The sequence below is a fragment of the Primulina tabacum genome, chromosome 4 (genome assembly GCF_025594145.1).
Source record: "Primulina tabacum isolate GXHZ01 chromosome 4, ASM2559414v2, whole genome shotgun sequence".
In the NCBI taxonomy this organism is placed as follows: domain Eukaryota; kingdom Viridiplantae; phylum Streptophyta; class Magnoliopsida; order Lamiales; family Gesneriaceae; genus Primulina; species Primulina tabacum.
Window position 1 is genome coordinate 48,319,154 of NC_134553.1, and position 17,116 is coordinate 48,336,269.

The 17,116-nt window shown below is 33.9% G+C and overlaps 3 protein-coding genes across 5 annotated transcripts; 1 reads left to right on the forward strand and 2 right to left on the reverse strand.

Annotated features, from left to right (window-relative positions):
- Positions 1-5,399, reverse strand: LOC142541737 (origin of replication complex subunit 4). 2 transcript variants are annotated; one of them, XM_075648202.1, is made up of 16 exons: positions 5,154-5,399; positions 4,585-4,675; positions 4,392-4,448; positions 4,207-4,254; positions 3,634-3,684; positions 3,507-3,550; positions 3,327-3,390; positions 3,136-3,222; positions 2,721-2,812; positions 2,554-2,635; positions 2,099-2,184; positions 1,897-2,006; positions 869-961; positions 729-793; positions 500-643; positions 1-212 (listed from the first exon to the last, which is right to left on the reverse strand). In XM_075648202.1, the coding sequence occupies exons 1-16, from the start codon at positions 5,261-5,263 to the stop codon at positions 177-179; spliced, it is 1,260 nt and encodes a 419-aa protein (XP_075504317.1). In that variant the 5' UTR covers positions 5,264-5,399; the 3' UTR covers positions 1-176. The 2 variants fall into 2 exon arrangements, with proteins under 2 accessions (XP_075504317.1, XP_075504318.1); XM_075648203.1 differs by lacking the exon at positions 5,154-5,399 and adding an exon at positions 4,844-5,145.
- A 3,803-nt stretch (positions 5,400-9,202) lies between these two features.
- On the forward strand, positions 9,203-14,175 carry LOC142543612 (sec-independent protein translocase protein TATC, chloroplastic-like). The gene is made up of 4 exons (XM_075650976.1): positions 9,203-9,538; positions 10,921-11,228; positions 12,261-12,551; positions 13,502-14,175. The coding sequence occupies exons 1-4, from the start codon at positions 9,277-9,279 to the stop codon at positions 13,709-13,711; spliced, it is 1,071 nt and encodes a 356-aa protein (XP_075507091.1). The 5' UTR covers positions 9,203-9,276; the 3' UTR covers positions 13,712-14,175.
- Positions 14,176-14,482: 307 nt separating this feature from the next.
- LOC142543614 (uncharacterized) lies at positions 14,483-16,906 on the reverse strand. Of its 2 annotated transcripts, none has more exons than XM_075650977.1 (4): positions 16,752-16,906; positions 16,544-16,637; positions 16,152-16,361; positions 14,483-15,339 (listed from the first exon to the last, which is right to left on the reverse strand). In XM_075650977.1, the coding sequence occupies exons 1-4, from the start codon at positions 16,821-16,823 to the stop codon at positions 14,639-14,641; spliced, it is 1,077 nt and encodes a 358-aa protein (XP_075507092.1). In that variant the 5' UTR covers positions 16,824-16,906; the 3' UTR covers positions 14,483-14,638. The 2 variants fall into 2 exon arrangements, with proteins under 2 accessions (XP_075507092.1, XP_075507093.1); XM_075650978.1 differs by having other exon boundaries at positions 16,544-16,648; positions 16,752-16,887.
- Positions 16,907-17,116: the final 210 nt, after the last annotated feature.

Sequence of the window (17,116 nt, forward strand, 5' to 3'; positions counted from 1 at the left end):
CAAATTTTTTCAATTCAAATATCAATCTCTTTTATAAATTTCATGTTTCCAAACACTTATAATAGAATTTCTGATTCCAAATCTCACGGATCCCATTTTCTCCCTTCCAAACACTCCATAAGGGCGAGTTTGGATACCCAAGAGTAGCACAAAACACAGACGGTCTTCTGAATATTTCAGTTTCCACCATCCATTAGTTTGTGCAAGAGAACCTGGAAATGAGAAACAAACCAGGAAAGAACTAAAATCACTGTATATGAGGAAGTTGGACAAAAAGTTGTGTCAGCTGCACAAAATTTTACTGCAAGGCATCGATCACATTTTTCTATTATCGGTGAAGGATTGAACTTGTTACATCCGTCCAAAAGTTGGCAAGCATTATGTGTCAAATCCCATGATCAGCAGCATCATCTTGTTCAGGAGATCCGAATACAGACAATTGACACATAAATGTACGTGTGAAGGGGGATATATGAATTTGAATCTCGAGAGAACATACCGGACAAGAGAGATGCGATTTCAATCCTTGTTGTAGTTCATGCCACGATATCAGGAGCTTCACTGGACGAAACTCGGAAGACTGAAGGTGCCCTCTATTGTCCTCAAAGGAGATTAGTCCACGTTGCAAAAGATGCTCAAAGGCCTGGACATAGAGAAACATTTCGGTCATAAGCTAAGAAGCTGGAAAATCTCAGTCTTGAGTTAATAGTGAAGCTATCTATACACACCCTTAAGCAAACATTCCGAGCATAATAGTCGGATGTTTGGAACGTGTCATGTATGCTCTTGTACTCTGCAAAAAAAATTGTAAGCCAGGGAGAAATCTGTGGAAGTGGCTAGAGAGGCATGGAAATAATATTCTGCACACCTTTCATTATGGAATTAAAGTTGCATGACTCTAGCTCTTTGACTTCCAACCTCTTCATGCAAACCAGAACGTAAAGCTCCAAAATGGAGCAATCTGCACAAATGAGTTTCACTTGCAGTGAGACCAACGTGAAAGGTTTAACAGTGTGTTTGTGAGAATCTACACCGAAATTCTGTTCCTGCCATCCAAACTTTCGAGTTATTAAGAAAAAATGCCATACATTGGAGCTCAGCAATCTACGGAAAGTTTGTGACCTCTAAAAAAAGTGATTATGAATTATTCCGTCACAAATTTGTAAAAAAAAAAATGTAAGCACTTTTTTAGTGGTGGCAAACACTACCTAAATTTGCCGATATTCTACAATAAAGGCTAACTATAGGTAATAACTGCCTCCATCCTTCCTCCGAAGCTCAAACCAAATTTAAAAGAGCATTGACAGCAAGAGTTCCAGATGTAATAAATTTTTTACTATCACGTCTCTTACGTGAGATACACCCAAGATCAAGATGAGAAGTCCAAGAGAAGACTAATTAAGATTCACGTTGTTCCTTCGACATTTTGATCACTGAGAAACAATAATGAGTAGGTGCAAAGACAGTTTGTGCTTGAAAATGGAAAAAACAAAACGCTCAAATTAGAAAGAATGAGCAAATTAGTTCACTTTGTGAGATCGCAGGTGCCGCTCTTGACCTTTTCACTTTCCCTAAAATATCAATGTGGCTTTTCTGCAAGTCTAAAAGGCATTTAATCTTGAGATCCTTTAACTACATTTGGTCCAGAGAGACCATATAATTAGATCAATTACATTTTATCAGCTCCTCATCTCTCATCCTCCCATCACTCAATTTCTAGGCCAGTATTAACCGTCGCACAAATACATGGTTACAATAAGTAGATTGAGACACAAAAATAGGTAAAGCCATTTTTAAATTTTTTTTAAAAAAAAATTTAGGGCATTTGTAAAGAATATAAAACATGCAAAATTTGAATAGAACTCCACAGAATGGTGGATTAAAAAATTTACATACCTTTCAAACCCTCCATCTTTGGCTGCCTTTGTACACTTGTAAGTGCAGCTTTAAAGTTCTCGAGAGACAGGATACCGTGATTCAAATCCATTCGACAAACAGTCGAAAACCTAGTGACGTGATCCAGGTGTGTCAGGGAGAAGAGATTGCAGTATTATGCATGGTACATGATTCACTTCAAAGCATAATGAGTTACACTTACAAGAATCTAGATAGCTCGCTGACAGTTGAATAAGGATAGCTTAACACATCAATGATTCCTTGAAAATTTTCATCTGCTAGTATATGCTGAAATATGTCAAGGGGCCATATGCATTGATTGCAGAAAGATGGGAAAGAGAAGTAATATTTGAGGACATAGAGCAACATGATTTACAGACTATTTTGTTTCAATGCATATGGAGAAGGAAACCTAAACAAAACTTTTCGAACTGAACAATTCTCTAGCAGAAGGGAGACACCATAACTAACCCCGATTAATGGAGCTAAGGACTAGTACTTCTAATTGATCATGTAGAGCAGAAAAAGGAAATCCCTTCGTACGTTACATTGTTAGATTAAATCTAATGTAAATAGATGCCATTCTAGTTACATGCCTTGAAGGAATTGTGTACTCAATAGCAAACCCGTTATCGATAAATTTTATCGGAAGGATACAAGAAGCTTTGTGTTGAAAGCAGCTACATAATCGTGTGGAAGGCTTCCATCCGTTGGCAATAGTAGAATGTGCTCTAAAAGTCTGCGGTCATAGGGTTCGCAACAATGTCAATAATGGGAAATTAAGTCAGCACAATGTCATTTGAAAAATGTGATTAACAATTTACCTATGCAAATCATCTCGAGAGAGATGAAGGAACAATAGCTTCCTATGTGAAAAACGAGATCTTACTCTTTTCTCCAAAAGTTGATCGGCGTCCTACAAACCACAACTCGGTTTTTAACATGTCCCAATGTATGAAAGCCACTTCAAACTATGAAATTCTCAAAATTGCCGTGATATTCGGTGAATGCATCATGACAAGCCCGAAAGAACAGACTGGCTCACATATACAATAAAGCTTGATTAAGAATGATCACAGCGATAGCATCAATGATCAACCACAAAGTCAAATGGAGCTTCAATCTTGTAGCCAGTAGACTCATCATTAGTCATCTATGATGGCCAAGAAAGTTTAAAAATCATGGGTTGGTGCATAAAATGAGGTGTGGTATATACAACCAAAAGAAAAGGCTACATACCAATCTACAGCTCACACCGATGACAACAGCTTGTGATGTGACAGATTGCATTGCATCAAGCAAACTGTAAAGCAGTCGCTGTTTACCCTACACCAGAGGAAACGTGGATGATGTAAGCAATTAGTCAAGAAGGTGAACACCAAAAACTCCATCAATTTTGTGACGTTTTCTCTTTGCGGTGATAACATTACCTGTGCAAAAAGGTCAAACTCATTTAACACAAAAATGATTGTTTTATGGGCAAATCCGCACTCCCTGGTCATAAACACAGAAATCAACAGCCTCTTAAATACATACACAAACTTTATACACAACTGAATGATATCTCCCAATTTGGAAAAAGGTGGAAAATAGTATCTCAATTGACTTACCGCAACATGGACACCAAGAACTGGGTGTTGTCATCAGATGATGCCTGATGAATTTGTACAAAGCAATGGATAAAATGTGAAAATTTGACAAATTATCTGGCCATTCAGAATAAAGCTTTTGCATTACCATTTTGGAGAAAAGTAACTGATGCTCGATGCATAATTGCCGAGCTATCTCCTGCACGACAGTTGGGGTAGGAGGCAAAGTAAATATCATCAATCCATGTTGCGGACTTTCTGTCAGGCAATATTGTTATGATTTGTAGCAGACATGATAAAGCTATTTAATTTTGGTATAAAACTAGTTATGCATCAAACAGGCTCTTTCTTTTGGCTTAACCCCTGATAGATCTTAGTTGATACAGATTTATACCAACTAAGAAACATGGGAAAGGCCCGTATATACAAGTCAACGACATTTGGGTCGACTTCGACAAATTAGAAGCAATATACACATTTTTTGTTAAGATGATAATGTGGGATTCCCTGGCCCTATGTATTACAATGTACTTCTTGATCAGATCTGAACGTTTCTCAGAACGTTCGAGCATCTTTAATCAAGATAACTTGACTCGAACTTTTGTATTCCTTGTTTTACTACTAACCACAGGTGATTTTATAAAATGCGTCTTTGTATCAACAAAAAGTCGTATTGGACTACAAATGCATATAAATAAGAATCGTATATGCGTATTCAGACCTTTAATGCACAACTGTCATCGCAGTGAAGAAGTCCATTGAGCTTTATCTGAAAAATAGCAGCAATACTATTCAGGATAAAATCCAGAAATAATCTAAATCTTGTTGAGCTACACATTTTAACAAAAATAATTACTAAATTTTACAAGAAGATATTTTAAATCCATATTTCAGTGCAAGTTATACCACAGAGATCATATCCGGGTGCTCTTTTAATATATCTTCAAGAACTAGCTCCAATACCTATATAAAAGAGTAGAAGAAAGAAAGACACACTCCATGTTCAAAAAGTAATAATCAGCGTGCAATCTAATCTAAAAGTAAATAAATATCTTTGGAATTTCTATTGTTAGAGATATAATGGAGAAACTTTACAAACCGCATTTTTTCCGCAGCCTCGAGGACCCAAGAGCAGAACTGAATTGTTACACGCCTCAGTCACCGAGCTCGATACTATATATTTCAATTTACTGAAAGTAATATGATGAAAAAAAGTGTAATGAAGCAAGAGGTCTGCTTAATGATGTGATAAAGAATATAAGCACAATTTTCCCCAAAACTGCTAAATTGAAACACTTGGCTCTCCTATAATCTCTAAGCACTGAAAAGGTTATCATTGTTGAGGAGATTGGAGTTACCATAGAAACTACAACACTGATGTCTTGCCTCTTAACGTTCTGAGAAATTTTAAAACTAGTTGTGAATTCCTAGAGTGTAAGCATTGAAGTTCTTGGTTTTCCTCATAAACACAAAGAAAACAAAAAACAACACATAACTCGTTCTCATAATTCCGATACCTACAAATCTATAGTACAAAGAAAGTAAATAAAAATTTATCACCACTCAGAATCAGAAGAACCGAACCATGCATCAGCTTTTCAAAACAGTGAGAATTGGACTAAAAGCGTTTTGATTAATCAAAAACCGATTGCAAAAATATAAATAAACCTGTAGTTGGAATCTGGGGAGTCGGATAAAATGGAGAAAACGAAAGAAGGGCTGCAAAGCCTGCTTCTGATGATAATTTGCGCTTGCTCCGCATGGTTTTCTCTGCGCATACTTCTTCCCTTCTCTTCCACCTTGTGCCCTATTCTACTGTGTTTGTGCGCGCAGAGAAAGAGAGAGATCGATGGAGTGAGTGTTGGGGAAATGAAGAAAAAATGGCGGGAATGATGAGACGCAGCAGAAGCGCCGTGATGGGAGGCGTATTGTTGTCAAAATTATAGTTAAGGCCCTGAGCTTTCAGAAAATTTTAATTATACCCTCCAGTTTTTAGAATGGCTAAAAATAGCCATATTCGGTTTGCATTTCAAAGTTTTTGAAAAAAATTGGCAAACATTCAATAAAACTAATGTGAAATCATTTGCATATCTTAATATTTTTAGACAAATTTTCTATCCAATTAGTAAAAAAAATTATTTTGTATGAAATGTCATTTTTTACTGTAAGAATATCTTTTTTTAGTTATGTTATATGTTTTGGAGAAAGTGAAAGTACTCTATCTATGAAAAATATATTTTTATGTCTAAAATATTATTTTTAAATATAAAATTAAGTATTACATTTCATGTCAAAAATATTTTTTGACTACAAATATGACTCATGTTGACTCGTCTCATTAATATATATTAATTAAATCTTTACACAGAAAACAAACTCAAAAACGTGTAGCACATTTGTGAAATTATAAAAAACACAAAATATCTTATATGAAATTAATAATATTTTAAATGCGGTGTTTTAAAAAATCATCCATATAATTCCCGAGAGATAAGGTACAAAATTCATATGTGCAAAATTTTTCCTTTTTCCATTTTAGATTCTTCCGAAATCCGAAGCTGCATTGGTAATATTTTTGTTATTGAGTATCATTGTATTTTTGAAATATTTGACATGTATTAATTTTATTTTTATTATTATTGAAATAATTTTGTTTTCTAATATTATTTTTTTATAAGAATGTTTAATATTTTTAGGTAATAATATTGTTTGTTGATTTTATCATTTATTTTATACGAGGGAATCTTAAAATATAACGTTATTATTTTTGTTGTAATATTTAAATTATTTTTTTATTTATTGTCGTTATTATTATGAGAACAATAAAAAAATTATTTAGAGAGTATAAATTAATATTTTTTGACAAATAATTAATTATGAATCATTATTTTTTTTAAATAGATAGACATCGTATAGTTAGAAATTTTGAATAAGAATGATTTTAATAATATTTGACATATATTAAAATATTTTGGATTAACCAATATCAATGTATGACTCAATCACACGTGATTTTTATTCATACACGGCTAGTAAACAACTTATTTGTTATGTTGTGGTACACCAAATTATAAAATGTACTTGTTTAAATAAGATTAATTTTAATATCTATAATATTTCTTAATATATTATTATCTAAACTAATTTTAAAAAATTTGATTGACTGAATTGAATTTTGCACATGGTAATTATAATAATAATATTAAATTTATTTTAATATTTTTTTGTTATTCTTTTAGCTAATTTTAGTATGATATAGTATGATAATATTTTAAACTAATATTCTTTAATTAATATTAGTTAAAATTAGTATCTTTTAAAATGAAATAATTATTAGTTTCATATATTATTTAAAAATGTTATTGAATCAGTTAATATTTGCTTAATGTAATAAAAATAACAAAACTAAATGTTTTTTATTATTCCTTAAATAATATTATTTAATATCATTATCATATAATATCATCTCACTACAGAAATATTATATATTAATATTTTTTAGTAAAGACAACTTAATCATTTAAAGTAATTATCTTATTTATGTATTAAAAATTATTCATTATTTTTAAAATAAGCTATTCACATTTATCATATTTATCAATTAATCGTCAGCATCTACATTTTATTATTTACAGCCTAGAAACAAAATAATTTTATTTAATATAAAATATGTAATTATATTTTGTTGATAAAAAATATAATATTTGTTTATATCCTGATTTTTTTCTTTTTGTAAGATGGCTGAAAATACGAATAATGTGTTGTATTTGTGAGGTAGACATATTTCAAATAATATCAACACTGAAAACATGGATGCACTCATACCTCCACGTCTGACTGAAAAATATCTTTGGATATTGCATAATGCTGGGATTCACCTCTGTGCCCACCTATGTCTAGCACGCATGAGTTTCTATGGTGTCATTTAGTGTGGTCCTATTAAAAATTATGATAATCACTTGCTTACAGCCATAGTTGAGACATGGCGTCGCGAGACAAACACATTTCACCTTACAGTTGGTGAGGCAACAATCACCCTACAGGACGTTGCACTTATTTGGGGGTTGAATATCGATGACATGCTCATCACTTGTGTAGATACCGTGTACAACAAACATACGTCACAACAGCACTGCACAACTTGGTTGAGTTTTACGTCTACATCTTCTCAGATTAAAGGTTCACACCTTTATCTGACCGCTTTGCGAAACCACTGCCTAAATAATATGATTAATTATCATAACACTGAAGAGAACGTGACACAATATTCCTGTTATGTGGCATCAATGATCATTGGTGATTGTATGCTTCTGGATTCGGAAGGTGCTGTTTCTCAAAGTGCTCTTCTTCTGGTGATGGAGTTCTTGCGAGTATACATTCTGAGATTTCAGCAAGATGAGCAATATGAGCCATGTGAGCCGGTGAATCAGTAGGAGGGACAATCAATGCAGTAGAATAGACAATTTTGGTTGGAGCAGTATTAGCAGCAGGCAACCGGTTGAAGAGTGTATCATTTTCCAGAACTTTGTTTTATTTGTTTTATTGTGTTGAGAAACTAAGAGTTTCAGTAGGCAAAGGATAAGTTCTGCTGAAGTGGGTGTGTACAAGTGTTGTACTGTAAAAATCCAAAGTCTTTTAATGATACCTCCTAGAAACAGAAGAAGGGGAGACGTAGAGGATTTCATTTTCGAACTTCCATAAACAACCATTGTCTACTGCCTACTGTTTTATAATTTTCACCTTTAAACCATCATATCGTTTCCGCACTATATATTATGGTCTGCTGGTTATATACTTGAACAAGATAAGCTATAATCTCTAACATGATTCTAGCATCCTTTGCAAAAACGACCAACAAAGGAACGAGTTTATTCACCCCCTCTAAACTCTATATCGATCCCCAACACTAACAAATCTCTAAATAATTTTTTTTTATTGTTCTCATAATAATAACAACATTAAACACAAAAATAATTTAGATATTATCAACAAAAATAATAAAGTTATATTTTAAGATTCAGTAGTATGAAATAAATGATAAAATCAATGAAAAATATTATTACCTAACAATGTTAAACGTTCTTATAAAAAAATAACACTATAAAAACAAAATTATTTCAATAATAATAAAAATAAAATTAATACCTATCAAATACTTCAAAAATACAATGATACTCGATAACAAAAAATATTACCAAAGCAGCGTCATACTTGGAAAGAATCTAAACCAGAGAAAGAGAGAATTTTCCACAAATGAATTTGAGTAGGTCTCTTGTGAGACGGTCTCACGAATCTTTATCTGTGAAATGGTAACCCTACCTATATTCACAATAAAAATTAATACTCTTAGCATAAAAGTAATACTTTTTCATGAATGACCCAAATAAGATATATGTCTCACAAAATACGACCCGTCTCGCACAAGTTTTTGCCAATGAATTTTGCATAATCGAAAGTTGGAATGTGTGCATATTCATATCACAAAAATAACTCTCGGATTCATTTGAATCCATGAATCTTTTTTTATTTTTTTTAAAAATTGAATCTAGAAGATTGTTCTTCGGACTGTACTACTTTTATGAGACTCCTATATTTATAATATTTTAATAATTTTTTTTTAATTTATAATATTTTTTTTAAAAAAAAAGCCCCCTAATAATCAATCTAACAAGCGCATACTAGAAAATGCAGTTATATATGTCTATAACGCGCCACTCCTACGTAACCAAAAATATCGCCACATCAAGTTCCCATTCCCAGTAACCACCAATCATCCCACAAGGTAATAGAAATGGGAAGCACTGGAATTCTCATATCCAATCCACACCTGACCAACAAATCCATTTGTTTCCAATGCTTGAATTCCATTACCCCATCAAAAAATACATTGCCCATTAAAGAAAGAACCGGAGTTCTGGGATTTTCAAGAAAGAATAATTTCAAGAAAATAGACAGAATAGTTTGCTCTGCTGTTGAAGACGTTGCTGAGAAGCAGCGAGAAAGTGGCAGTGACAGTGTTAATGGAGCTGTCTCAGCCGTTGAAGATAGACTCGGTATATTGGAATCCTCTTGTTAATGTTTATCTTCAATAAAACATAAAAGGTTTTGTTTTTTGAAGTTTTTTGTGGAACTTCTTGATTTGGGTTCTTTATTATTGCTTTATTATATATGTTGATTGTTTTAAATTGCGGATAGTGAGTGTAGTTTGAGCTGTGTGGTAACGAGATATGGTTTTCTTGTAATGATTTGTGGAGATGATGTATTGCTGTTAGTTTTCAGACGATGCTTACGCAAGAGGCTTTGAGTTTTCATATGTTTATTGGGACGAACAGCGAGAACAAGATTTTTCTTGATTGTAGTTTGTCGATGTTAGCTTTTCTTAGGCTCAATATAGATAGCCGATATGTGAAAATGGTGCAACATAGATTTTTATGCATTGCTAGTGTGTTAGTTTTGAATATAACTTATTCCTCACTGCTAGTGGTTTTAAAACAAGTGACCGTCTCTAAAATGCGGAACTTGTGTTGAATTCAAATTAATAAGCTATAATCCGTGGTTTTTAGGAACTTTCACCTTTATCTGATTGCTAGATTGATTCAATTACCTGTTTTACATGGCATGATTTTATGAACTTGATGTGTATTCTGTTGCTCAAACTCAATGGCTTTAATATCTCAGAAATTATAATAGCAGAATCAAACAAATAACTGTATCAGAACTTAAAAACTCCTCAATGGTCATGTCTTCATTAATCCACCTGATTCGCATTTCTTGCTAAGAAAGATTGTGTCCTCATGATTGTTCAACATAAAATTTAGTTACTGTCTAAATAGAGAGGCTATGGGCCACTTTGTTGCCTCATCATCTAATTTTGTCTGAAGTTCATGTCCATTATCTTAATAACAAGTATGTCGAACTTCTTGTTTTTTGACTCTTATGAGTAGGGCTCACCATTACCTTGTGTGTGCTCTGGGAGGGGTGGTGTGTTTTAATTTGAATGCCCGTCTGTATACATTTTAAATGTGGTGTATTTGAAAGCATTTGCTGTTATACAAATGTGGTGTTTCATTTGCTGATTGGAATAAGAAGTTTTAAGCAGTTTAAGGAGTCCCTGCTTAAAATTTTGGGTGTTCTTTCCTTTGTTTTTGTTGCTGTTCTAATTGTTGTTGATGATGTAGCTTACTAGTACTAGTTGCTGGAATTTGTAAATCTGTCCTCTTCATCTCATGTGATTAATTGCTGATCTAGTATCCACATTCCATTTCCATTCCTCTAGCATTATTATGGTTTTAATTTTTTGAATATGACGTGTGTGAAGTTGGCGTGCAGGATGCTTTCACAATTTTTTCGATTTTCTGATTCATAAATTTAATCTAAGTCAGGGTAAAAGGATATGAGTTAAGATTATATAAAATGTCTTCTGACTCCATTGCAGATTCTATTGACGAAGCAAGTGATAATCCTTTCCTGAACAATGAGTCAGATGATGAAGGAAATTATGTTTACAATTTTCTTTATCCTAGTAAAGAGCTACTCCCTGATGATAAAGAAATGAGTATATATGACCATTTAGACGAACTCAGACAGAGAGTCTTTACATCGGTTTTGGCTGTTGGAGCTGCTGTTGTCGGTTGTTTCACAGTTTCAAAGGATCTCATTATTTTTCTTGAAGCTCCGGTTAAAGCACTAGGCGTTCGTTTCTTACAATTGGCACCGGGAGAATTTTTCTTCACATCTCTGAAGGTTATGGCCGATTCTTTTTTTTCCGCATTCCTTATTCTAGTTCTTGGATCAGCTCTTAATTCTTTCTACACCTCTAACGGATATTAATTGAAGTTTTAACACATACTAGTTGAAGTTTTTATGCATTTAGTGAAGTTCGTTTAAATTCTTATCAAATGAAACTTCTGCTAATGTATGGGTGTGTGTTATCTATATAGGAATCTTCTGTCCTTGAATTTGTACTTTAAGCTCCATTTTATTTTACTGATTTTGCACATCAAAATTTCTACACTTCAAGAAACCTTAGTTTTTAGCCATGTCCTCCTAAATCTGTTCATCTGTGGGTATCGTGATGTGGGACTAAATGTAATAAATACTATTAGATAATACAGACATGTAGGATATTGTTAGCAAGTCTTTGATAACTGAATTTTGACTTGGGTGCAATTTAATTGTCCCCTGGCATGTTTTAATGTCCAACACTGCTGCCCTGCCATCCTTCACAATAGTTTATAGTGATTAGATATTCATCCATTCTGAAAAAGATTTTTTTTTATTTGTGGTGCACACTTCCTTGTGGTTTGTTTGGTGATATTGTTGTTAAAGTGCATATGATAGTCTATAAAGTCAAAGTATTGATGATTGAAACACATACCATTTTACCACACCCGAATGAGATTTTTAAGCTCCAAACTATGAATTAACTGACCATTCTTGGAAGTGGAAAAAAAGTAGAGATTTTCTTGTGTAAAAAGAAGTTATATCATATAGCATTTTGACAATTATTTATGATTTTATCAAGATGTTAAACGATGTCCAAAGTGGATGTATAGGAACCAACTATTCTCTTAGAATGATTTTTCTTGTTTTGGTTTATTCCAGAAAAAACAATTTTCTAATCTAAAATTGTCTGATGATTTCCTATCTAAGCTGGGTTCGGACAAAGTGTTAACCTTTCTTATCCACAGCATTTGTTCATCTTACATAATAGATATACAGTGATGGTTACCTGTAATATTTTGAGGACTAAAAGTGGTATAATTGTTTATGCAGGTATCCGGATATTGTGGACTTCTGTTAGGAATCCCGGTAATTCTCTATGAGATCATAGCTTTTGTTGTTCCAGGTTTAACAAGGGCAGAAAGGAAATTTCTGGGGCCAATCGTTCTAGGGTCCTCAATACTTTTCTATTCGGGCATTGTCTTCTCTTACTATGTTCTTACCCCAGCAGCATTAACATTCTTTGTTAATTATGCCGAAGGAGTGGTTGAATCATTATGGTCCATTGATCAGTACTTTGAGTTCATCCTGGTGCTTATGTTTAGCACTGGATTGTCTTTCCAGGTTAATTCTGTTTTTAATAATAATCTTCTTTTTCAATGGCGGTGGCAACACTTGAATTTCTCAATTTTCAATGTTTCTATTAGTCCAGTTGTCTTGCGAACATCTCACTTTTATTAAGAAGCTCCAGTCTGCCTATTATTATTCACTCTATCTAGTATGGTGTCTATTGGCTTATGTTTAGGCATCTCCAAATAATTTTCCATTTCCTAAAATAAAATCTCTATCCAAAACACGGGCTTAAAATGCGACTCCCCTAATTGACAACTGCTTGCAAAAGTAAAAGGGTAAATCATAAACCTTTCACCCATTGGACTTCCTTCTAAACTCCATGCCGAAATGAAGCAGTAAATATAACAAGGGATGAAGAAATTATCGCTTTTGTTTCATTTTTAAACTGTTGGGAAAAAAATTGTACAGAAGGTAATGAGATATGGTTTTCGATGAAATAGAGAAGTAGTCTAATCAGTCAGATACAATCACTAATCGAGGATGTTGTATGCTAATTCTAAAGACACCGAGATTGCCATCTCATTTAAATTTTTTTCGGCGTGCAAAGAGGACGGCCAGTTCGGTATTGGTTTTGTTCGGTATTGGTTTTGCTGATATACTGGTGACTATGTATCACGGATGTGTTAATAGCTATCACATGTGGAAACCATTGTCAACGCTGATTGTTTGTCTTCATGTTTTCCGCCAAAAGAACAAAATAAAATAGTGAAGGCTCAATAGAATTGGTTGGATAATGGATTTTGAAGTTTAAGGAATCATGTCTCTTAGCTAATGTTTCCGGAAGGAAGTTGAGATGCAAAAGGTTTTGCACAGAGACAAAAAGATGTTTGTGCTACTACCATTCTTTTCTTTCATTCTAAATCTTGTGGTTCTCAACTGTTACGCATTTGTGTTATAAAATGGATTTCTTATTTTAATTGGTTGACATGTTCTTATCTCAGGTTCCAGTTATACAACTGCTTCTTGGACAACTTGGCTTGGTTTCATCACAACAAATGCTGTCGATTTGGAGATATGTGGTAGTAGGTTCAGTAATTGCAGCCGCTATACTCACACCATCGACTGATCCTCTGACACAATTGTTGTTGGCTGGACCACTTATGGGTCTTTATTTAGGTGGTGCGTCACTGGTTAAGCTTCTTGGCCGATGATTATGTCTCACTGGTTATACAACAGCAATTTACCCTGATCACAGTATGCTGTTTGCTGGAGGCATGGTGTTAGATGCCTAGTTTTGTATGATCTTGTGTACACTTGGGAATTGCTAGAAAATTAGATGGCTTTCCTGTGCTGTTTTGTACTAGGAACTAGTTGCTGTTGTTCTTATGCAAGTGTTTTTGGTGCAAATGAGGTTATACTGAACTTTCAAAGAAATGTCAGAGCGTCATGATCTTCTACAAGACGGGTATAAGCAGTCAAGTTTGAGTTCAAACTTCGAAATTTCACAAGTTGGACTGCACGCCTCATTTATGGTGAAAGTAGTATCATGTTGTATTTACTCCCAAGCGTAACTTTAAAATTCATTACTGTTATAAACTGATAATTTGGTGTATCACACCATACCAAATGCGTCATCAAACCAGATGAGATATTATGTGACTGCTTAATTTTGAGATATTATGTGACTTCTCAAAATTAAGTGACTACTTAATTTTCGTTTTACGTAACTTCTTTTTTAATAATCACATGACATGGGAAAGAGAAAAAATAGTTATGTACACCAGTTCATTGGATCACCCATGGAAAGATAAATGAAAAATTTAAGACGACCAACTCGGTAATGTAGTGAAATAAACATCTAATAGGGTAGATGCATTGGTTCAAATCTATGTAAGAAGAAAAAAGCACGACCCTCAATTTATGTAAAAAGAAAAAAACACTACCCTCAATGTGATTTTTTTTTAAAAAAAAAGAAGCTAAGATTCATGACAAAATTAAAAATTTATTGAAGAGCAATACTCTTGAATAAAAGCCAAGGATTAGAGGGTTGTGTATGGCACAATTACCTATAGCCGCAGCGGTACACAATAATAAATTAGAAACAAAACTTTCCACGCTGTAAAAAGTAAAGCAATTCTCTAATTACTTACAACGAGATTCTCCATTTCTCGCACGATATCACGTGGACCTACACAACCTAGTACAGTCTCCAATTCCCTTAATGAACCCCTCAAACCAGCGCAAGCTTTACCAAAATCTTCTGAAGAACCTTCAAGATTTCGAAGCTCCGTCTCCGTTTCATTAGTGATGCTAGATATCTTTCCCAAAGCCATTTTAATAGCCGAAATTTCTTGTGGTGGGTAAAGGCATGCTCCAAGATCATCAACTTCAACTCCAATCGCTTGGGAGAGTCTCAGAAGTTTCTCCAAAGAATCCACAGATATAGCAACATCATTCGAATTTTCTTTCTTAAGCAAGCCAGTGATGGATCGAATTAGTTCTTTAATAACAAGAAGTGCTTCAGACACGATGCAAGTTGTTAACTGCACAATTTTCATCTCTTCGGGAGACAGATCATTGCCTAACTCTTCATCAGAATCATCATCATTGTAGGACTTGTCATCTGTGTTTGCAGTTACAGGTATGGTAGACTCATCTGCTGGCTTAAGTTCCTTCATTTCGCGAAGGGCGTCCTTAATGGAAACTGCGACTTGTGTCATTGATCTTCCAATAGCTGTTACGTTAGTGGCAGGAGTCTTCTTAAGGGCAGAACAGGCATCCCAAACTGTACCTACCAGTTGGGGGATCGATAGTTTTTGAACGTTAATCGATGATCCCGCTGCATGTATTAAAAAACAAACTTGTAAAAGTTACACAATTGTCGTCACCATCTCAATTGATAAATACTATTCAAGAGATAGAATATAGGGTGACAATGGATGTGAATACTATTCAAGAGATAGAATATGGGGTGACTATGGATGTGTTACATGTGTAACTGAAGAATAGAAGACACCAGACTTTGTGTGAGAGATTAATTTACGTAGGTCATTGCAGTAAATATTTACATGTATTCTTATTGTTATTGTCAGCGAAGTTACTTTCGTTTAACTTAATGGAAATTCAACAGTAAACCCAGTGGCTAAAGCTTAAAGGGAACTATATCATAGTTAACCAAAGTGATTGAATAAGATTCCTAGGTTAGTGAGCTTCGGGATGTACCAATTCATGTAAATGATGCTTCTTAAACATTTCAATGTATACAGCATAACATGGAGAAATAAAACTTTTAGAACACCCATTCAACTTTAAAATCATAACGATACTACCAATCAAATTAATAGGTCGGTAAGCAATATAGAGAAGCCAGTGTTGGATTTAAATTAATGATAAAGAGACAAACATCCCGTGAACATTAAAGACCCTAGTTCTTTTTTAATTTTTTGGTTTTTTAGTCTATTGTTCAAGAAAATTAGGATCCACGGCTACTTTCTTTCTTGTCTTCCAGTTTCAAAAATATCCAACACATCATAATTGAATCCATTTTATGGGCACCCAAGAATAAAAGGATGAAATCTCAGCCCAGAAGTTCAGCTCGTTCATCAACTGTAGACTTAAACACACGCATGAGGGAGAGAAGAAGCGAACTACCGTATGAAGAGACTGCCCCCTGAAATAGCATGAAACTACTGTCTACAACTTGTTTAACAGATGTATGAATGCAGGAGGAGAGAGTTGGTCCTGCACCCAATGAACTCCCATGGGCAAGTAAAAGGAACCCTTGGAGTATATTGAAGTAAGCAGCCATGTTTTCTTCAAGTGCTTTAACTCCTGGGGAGTCTCCAGCGTAAAGCATTCCAACTAAGAAAAAAACAATTATAATAATAAATTATAGGATAGAATCAACCTAATTGCAGTACCCAGTTTAGAAATTACACAATTATTCACCATGGTTGCCATAATAATCAACCAAATAGAGTTTCTTTGACGGTATCAAGCACATGAAGGTCAAAAGGAAGAAACAAAGGAATCAAGAGAGAGACCCGTGGTGGCTTGTTTGGAGACTCGTTCACTCATTTGAATGACTTCTTTCCAGCTAACTTTTTCGAGAGATGCTGCCGGTGCTCGATCGAATATCTGCACAACACCTCCACAAAACAATTATCATCATAAATTAACATAAAAATAAACAGAACCCAGAAAAATTAATCGTTAAAATCGGATGAAAATTCAAGGGTTTGGATTGAAAACCTGAAAAGTTTCATGGATGGTGTTGAGGTGCTCGCTCAAAGCTCGGTTCAGTTGCTCTCTTGATTTCTTCATCTCTGCTGCATACACCAACACTCGCAACTGTCCACTGTTTGTTTTTCGTTTATTCAGGCCTCTTCGACTCTTCGTATGTAACAACACGATGTTTTAGATTTTAATTTTGTTTTTTAGTTGGACACGGTTTACTCGTAAAATCATTTAAGTTCAATTTTTTATTCATGACATTGATGATTTGTTAGTGTTAATATTAGTATTTCATTCGTACGTAATTAATGATTAAAATTAATAAGTATTAATGTTTGAATAATTATTTAAAATTATATATATATAACATAATGAATATATTT